Consider the following 7295-nt stretch of genomic DNA (forward strand, 5'->3'; position numbering starts at 1 on the left):
GTGACCAAATGTGCTGTTGTGAGGAAGTGCTCACCTTGGCGGACCGACTCCATGAAGTCGACGAGCTCACGCGAAAAGGTGTTGGATACTCCTTTTCCTTGTGCATGAAGAGTCGCCCGACCGCCGTTCTTTGTTGGTCGCCCGCCGGGTTTCGTCGCCGCCATGTATGTCGACGCCTTGCTCATCCAACGTCGAAAGGTTGCCTCCGGGATGCTGTACGTTTGTGCAAAGTTCCTTGCACTTGCACATGGGCCAAGGAGAGCGAATGTCTGGAGGTACACTCGGATTTGGCGGACTGTGTATCGACGCTGCCGGCGTTTTGCAACACGACGAGGTGGCGTCATTGGATAATGCTCGCATGTCAAAAGTGATCCTGAGTCAACCAATTAGATTTAAATCTTGTATTTGAACTAGCCAATCAGGGCTTGTGGATGAGGGACACTGTGATTGGACAATATTGATTCATTTTCATTGCATTTCTGTCCTTTCGATTTTATTTTATTATTGGCAGTACTACTGTGAGCCAGTCTCAATGCAGTTCTCTGTAATAGTTCTAGTACTCCGGAGTAGTAATTAGAGCATCTGCACCGGTACCAGCAGTTCTCATATCCCAATAATTTTTTGGGGCGATTTACTGGAATTCCAAATAATCCGTTCGCACCGGTACCAATAGCCAGTAAAAAAGTTACTGGGCTCTACTATCAGATCACTGAGTGCTGGGGAATGCTGGGGCATGCGATGACAATCTGCTCGGCCAGGAAGCCGCGGACAAGATCCTTCCATCCGATCTTGTCCACGGCGGTGGAGCGGAGGGCTTGCAGGTCGGTCAGGCACGTGAGGCGCTGGAGCCGGGGACGGTCTTGAGGTCAGCGTTGAGGACGCGAGGCAGCGACGAGATGGGCGCCCAGGCCAATCCTCAGCAACGGAAAAGCTGAAGGACCGGGCCATGGACTTGTAGACCGCTGGGGCCTCCTTGGCCACATCCTATGAGGTTGATGGGACACCGGAGGATGTGGCCAAGGAAGCCCCAGCGGGAGCGGAGCAGGCGAAAGCTCCTTGGCGACTGCGCCGACGCAGTCGCCAAGGGGGAATGGGGAACAAAGCCACGCAATCGATCGAGTCACAGGTGAATATGATTGGTCAGTTGACTTACTGGAGTCCAGTACTCCAACAAAACTTCCAACAAATTTACTGGAATATTTGTTGGAGTAGTGGAGTCCAGTAACTTTTTTACTGGCTATTTAAAGCGTGCTCGGAAACGCAAAGACCCACGCAACCAAGATGGGTACGATGCGCGTAAAGTGCTGCTAAAAACTATAGACGCACCCTATTTTTCATCGATATCTCATCTTGTACTATAGTGAACAATTTGGCCAAGAAATCATGAAAGTCGACAAATGTTCAGTTTTTAGGGTGTGAAAAACTATAGCACTTCCAAATTGGTAGTTATTTATCAATTGCTGCACCATTCCGAAGGATGACCTGTGCCATTCTAGTTGGCATAAGTTACCATCGACCTGTTGACGCAAGTATTCTTGGGTAAGTAGGTCCTAAGAAGCACATATTTGGGCCTTCAATTCACCGACTAACTCAAACTGACGTCCACATTGGTACACCAAATACGCCAGTTGCCCCCAAACGTTCTCAAAAGGGTTGAGATCAGGGCTCTTTGCGAGCCACTCCATGACTTCAATATCGCTAACGTCGATGTGCGCCTTCGTACGTCGCGAAACGTGGATTGAGGCGTTGTCTTGTTGAAACATCGGCCTCAAAACACCATGACGTTGCCGTAGATTCCCGAGCAGTGGGCGCAGGTACATGTCCAACGTTTGGCAGTACTTTGCTGAGTCTTGTCTCCCATCCAAAATGGCCAGCTCGGTTCGGCCGTCAGCGCTCATCCCGGTCCATATCATATCGCATCCCCCGCCACTGACGCCCTTGGGGTAAATTTCCTTTTGTGATGCGGCTTTAGGGCAGGGCAAGGTTTACGCTTGATATACTTCGCCATCTTCAACGAAGATGGCGAAGTGTAGCACCAGCGAAGGGGCAACGCTTGTCATGCCTGACGTGCTCCTCATCGAGAACATGCCATCGACGTTGCTATCCATTACGGCTATGATGAGAGCCAACCGCAACTTCTCATTCACCTACGACGCCATGAAGTGTAGCATCAAGCACAACGGCACCTCCATCGCCACCACCACGCTGGATACCAAGAACAATGTGTACGTCCTCGGTCAAGCAGACACCCACGAGAGGTACAAATTTGCAGCCCACGCGCCAACAAGACAAGAACGCTTATGAATGAGATATCAGATCTCTGGCACCAACGGGTGGAACACTTAATCATAGCCGCCGTCAACCGTTGCGGCGCCATGGGACTCGGAACTCCCAACAACTTGCGCGAACCACCAACGAAATGCGACTGCTGTGTGAAGAACAAGATCACCAAGATCACGCCACCCAGGGGAGGTGTTGAGAATGTTGGTCATTCTCTGGAGCGATCGCCTTCGTTGCTCCGCCGCGTCGACAGTTCAATAAAACGGTAATTTTATGTATATTGTGTGATGGAACTTCATTTTACTACTAGTATGCTAAAATTGCATTGGATTATTAAGAATCGGATTCACAAATCGAGGCGAAACAGTCATACTATTAGGTCCTGTTCCAAGTAGATATTTTTAGCAAAATGTAAAATTGGTTCCAAGTACAGTTTCCTACCTTTTTACTACGTAGTACTTCGAAGTATTATTGAACTTGTGGTCAGATTTATATTTGGATTTATTGAGACCCTATAAAACCTACCGGTGGGAGCAATAAGTCCTACTGCGAAGTATCTAACTGTAAGGGCCTGGTTGAAGTAATGAATCACCCACTTTTTCAGCACCCACTTTTCCTCGTTAACTATGTGGGCACTCACTTATATAAAAAGTTCATGGAATACCAACTTTTTGAAAAAGTGGGTGGTTTGACTTGAATTTGAGTAGGTATAAATTATCAACAAGTTATTAATAATGAGGTGAAAAGTTGTCCCACATTATGGATGCCGGATAGCAACTTGAGGGTCAGTATCCACGAACCAGTTTCCGCCGAAGCACAATGGAGGCCGGGGATATCGTAGCATTCGCAACTACACTTGCAGCAGTAGCTTGTGTCGTCGCCGTTGTCGGACACGATGGTAGATCACACAAGGAGCCCACCGATGAATGTTTACTCCATTCGAAACAACGTCTGGGAAGGTATTGCTGCCCGATTCCAGTATCGTTTCACAACTATAACTGTTCTACGTCACAGGCGTCGAAGCCTGCCCTGGAGATGGGTGGTACAAGCGCAATTTGCGTGTCAGCAGGTGCACATTTGACCAAATTGTGGATCGTCTCCAGGTTTTCGCGCACGATCAATGTCATCGCTTCCCTTCTATGAACGCCTTTGTCGACATGCGGATGAGGGTGGCCATGACACTCAGCTACTTGTCTCAAGAAGGGGGATTCGTGATAACGGCAGCATTGTTCGGGGTCGCAAAGGCCACGACAATTATCAACGTGAATGAGGTTTATATATCATAGAATTTTATTATTGTCGTGATAAAATGTTCTTGAGAGTTTAATTCGTAAATAGGTCATGGATCTTATTATTGCGTTCAGTTCGCCCGTTATTCAACTCCCCCAAAGTGATCAACAAGGGATAGCCAATGCTGAAAATTTCGAGCGCAGAGCTGGATTCCCCGACATCGGCGGGGCAGTTGATGGTTCTCTTTTTAGAATGGAAAAGCCGTATGAATATGCCGGGTAATATTTGAATGCATTAGTACTTAAACAGATATAAAATATTGATATATTGATGTGCATTAGTTGGATTTGTCGCAATGGGTTCGCCGCGATTAACTTGCAAGCGACGGTAGACGGCCGTGGGCGATTTATGGAGTACTCTCTGCGTCCGGGGTCGTGCGGTGACAAAAATGTGTGGCATATGTCGAGCTTGGGGCGACGTGTCCAAGCTATTTTGCCGGCGTACATGCATCTCATCGGTGATGCTGGATACGCCCTGGCCAGATACATGATGATACCCTACCCGATATACACTGGGATGCCCGGAAGTGAATCACGATACAAGTATCTTCAGTCTCGTTCACGGATCGTCGTCGAGATGGCCTTCGGCGCCCTGAAAGGCAGGTGGCGTGTCCTGAAGCGCACCTTGAATATGAAAACTCCAAGAAGTTGTGGTCGAACTATCGTTACCTGCATGGTGTTGCACAACCTCACGATAGATGCCGGCGATGACCTACGAATTACGGACCGAATTGACCCATATTTGGGACTTCACGTGCACGAAGAGACTTGGTCAGTGCAGCCGTCGAACCGTGAAACTGCCCTGCACAAGTGAAATGCAATTATACAATATATTGTATCCTTGTACTTGTGAGTCCATAAAACTATTAATATCGAAGTACTAGTTAGTATTTGTGAAAGCGTTAATCGTAGTTGACATGTTCATACGTGAAGTTACATTAATTTAGTGGTATCACTTCCTGAATTTTTTTACTTGCTTATCAACTTTGCAAGAGACTCAAATAGGACTTTGTTGAGTGCTGCCTGTTCCTTTTGTGCTGCCGCTTGCAACTGTAACATAATGTCAATTTTGTCTACAAGTGGAGACAAATCCACAACCGGTGCAAGTGGGGGTGATGTCTTCGAATTGGCCATCGTAACCAGAGCGTCTGCCATTCTGGAAAGCCCCACCTCCAACGAATCACCCAACGACTTCTTCGCTCCGACTGCCCGAGGAATCATTGGAGAGTGCGCGGCCGGACGAATTTTGGCAGCAGTGCTTGGGGGACTAATGGTGCCGTCGTCGGAGTCGCCCAGGGTCTCGTCAAAATTGTCCTGAATGGAGTCCATAATTGGCGACGAGTTCATTCCAGAGCATTCCTACAAAATTATAATAGAGTAAAAGTTGCATACAAATATATATATAATGAACCTGAAAATATTCCACAAGTATCTGCCAGTGGTCTGGGTAGTCGATTGATTCCTCCACGTTGCCAGTCTCCTCAGTAGCTTGGCACAGAGAACGATACTCTGTTTTCAACGCGGCGAATCAATTCGTCACTTGCTTAACATCGTAATTAACACCTGCCCTAATGTTAAAGCGTGCGGTTACAAAAGCCCACCATGCAGCCTTTTGCTTTGTCGTCTTGCATGCGTTGAACTTGCGCTTCGCTGTCTCGCTGAACCTGATCGCCATGAGATCTGCAATCATCTCACTGGTCCATGTAGCTCTCTTCTTGTCCACCGGAGATGACTTGATCGTCGGTTTGGATGTCCTTGGCTTCTTCGCTGTCGGGCCGTATTCGGCAGCCACTTCATGTTGCCCAAGCTCCGTCATTGTGAATGATTGGCCATGAAAATGGCCCTTACCACCGCTACCATCCGGACACATTACTCTGACCAGTTATTATTTTTACCGGATTACTTCAACCAGCACCAACTTTTTCTCACCCAAAAAGTCGTCGAAAAAAAATGAGGTAGATTTTACTTCAACCAGACCCTAAGGGTTAACCGTATAAATCTGAGTTACTATATAACTCCACCACGGAGAGGCGACGGCGGCGTCAGTGAACTGTGCACATCTACGATAACCCCTGTAGATGCTTAAGTGGATCTCTGAACGCCACCGACTGTCACACTCCTACGTCTAATGGCCAATATGTCCACCATGCTGACGCCGCCGCCACAGCCCTCAACATCGCATCGAAAACAAAGTCGCCCCGAATCTGAGGACGGGGAGGTGGTATCAGCATGGTGAACGAATTAGTTTTGTGTTTTGTCCGAGCTTACATCACAGTTGGGTTATTGTATGAGAATGCGCATGCGGTGATTATTGATAGCTCAAGAGTGTGCGGCGTCGAACTGCGGCATTGTTGAGCTAGGACGAACAGCCAAGTGCATCAACAACATGTCCATGGTAGACGACATATCCTTTAGGTATTATATGTTAGCGAACTCCACATCGAGTTTAGAAGGTAGTAGTCACAGGAAGCTATGTGAGCATTCATGTTACCACAGAGATCAGAGCTTTAACAACCAGTAACCTACTCTCGAATCTTCTCTCAAATGGCTTCACAGCCTCTCGCTCGTCTCTGCCACCGGTGGAGTTGCTCTTGGATACCATCAATCTTGCTTTCAGTGATGAGATACAACATTACGGACTAGGGTGAACCTCATGTCATAGTTTACCAACTTTCAATTCGATGAGTCGAAATAATAACTACTTCCTCTATTCCATAAAAGTGGAGACAATTTTTTGTGGTGCAATTTAATATGGAAGTTTGTATGAACAAATCAGGGTCAAAACGTATTTTTATTCAAGTTCAAGATGCTACGACGAAGGCTTGCATGACATCATGTGCATCACTCTTCATCATTATCGACAAAGTCCATATCGTGAGCCATCGCGCAAAGATTATCAATATTTGACATATTGATTGTACCTTTGATCGCACACGATGCCAACACTCCAGACAGATTATCTACTCGTCGCTCAAATTCCTTTCTACTATTCATCTCTTCGATGACACTCACAACCTCGGGATCACAAGCCAGCTGAGGGTTTTGTGGACTCTGTCTGGCAAGCTTGTCTTTGTGCATATGGGGCAACTTGTACGCATTGTCGCCACCGATCTTCAACGACTCCTCCAATACCTTCTGAAGCGTCATGAACGTCTTGTCCAGCACACGCCAATCCAGATTGTTGAATGCACCGATGACAGCAGCCACCAGCTCGTCAATTGTCGTGACAATCTGGCGGTGTTGGACGCATTGGATAGAGTTGAAAACCCCCAGGTCCAAGACGTTGAAGTCTGGACTCATGGCGGGCTGCGCCATGAGTTGAATCATCCAACCGTCGGACCGACCAGCTGCGGCTACGGCTGCGTCATCCACTTGAACATGAGGCCGTGCGTTGTCTTGCTGGATGTAAATCGGCAGATTGCGTCGACCGGGCCACAGCCGCTTGATACTTGCAATGACGTTGTCCACCAGGAATTGCCGGTAAATGGGCTTCGTCACTGTTAGGGGAGTCGTTACCAGTGTCCCCCGATCACGATTCTTGCTCTTGCGCTTCGCCGCAACCATGGACACAAACGGCCACGTCCCGATCTTGCCGTTCCACATCTCCATCTTGCCCGCATCATACCGAGGCCGCGCAACCGACGTCAAGAACATCACTTTGATGATGTGACGTTTGGACGTGCATCGTCGAATCGGTACGTCTTCGTCGTGCCAAAGGTAGTAACA

At 47.9% G+C, this 7295-nt stretch overlaps 2 protein-coding genes across 2 annotated transcripts; one reads left to right on the forward strand and one right to left on the reverse strand.

Moving 5' to 3' along the window:
- Nucleotides 1–2019: 2019 nt before the first annotated feature.
- Nucleotides 2020–4383, forward strand: H257_18221 (hypothetical protein; the record flags this gene model as incomplete). Its single annotated transcript, XM_009847240.1, has 4 exons — nucleotides 2020–2258; nucleotides 3762–3788; nucleotides 3852–4027; nucleotides 4268–4383. The coding sequence occupies 4 exons, from the start codon at nucleotides 2020–2022 to the stop codon at nucleotides 4381–4383; spliced, it is 558 nt and encodes a 185-aa protein (XP_009845542.1).
- A 155-nt stretch (nucleotides 4384–4538) lies between these two features.
- Nucleotides 4539–5385, reverse strand: H257_18222 (hypothetical protein; the record flags this gene model as incomplete). The annotated part of the gene is made up of 2 exons (XM_009847241.1): nucleotides 4539–4928; nucleotides 5161–5385. The coding sequence occupies 2 exons, from the start codon at nucleotides 5383–5385 to the stop codon at nucleotides 4539–4541; spliced, it is 615 nt and encodes a 204-aa protein (XP_009845543.1).
- Between the last annotated feature and the right edge of the window lie 1910 nt (nucleotides 5386–7295).

The sequence above is a fragment of the Aphanomyces astaci genome (assembly GCF_000520075.1).
Source record: "Aphanomyces astaci strain APO3 unplaced genomic scaffold supercont1.145, whole genome shotgun sequence".
NCBI classification, from domain to species: Eukaryota; Oomycota; class Saprolegniomycetes; order Saprolegniales; family Verrucalvaceae; genus Aphanomyces; species Aphanomyces astaci.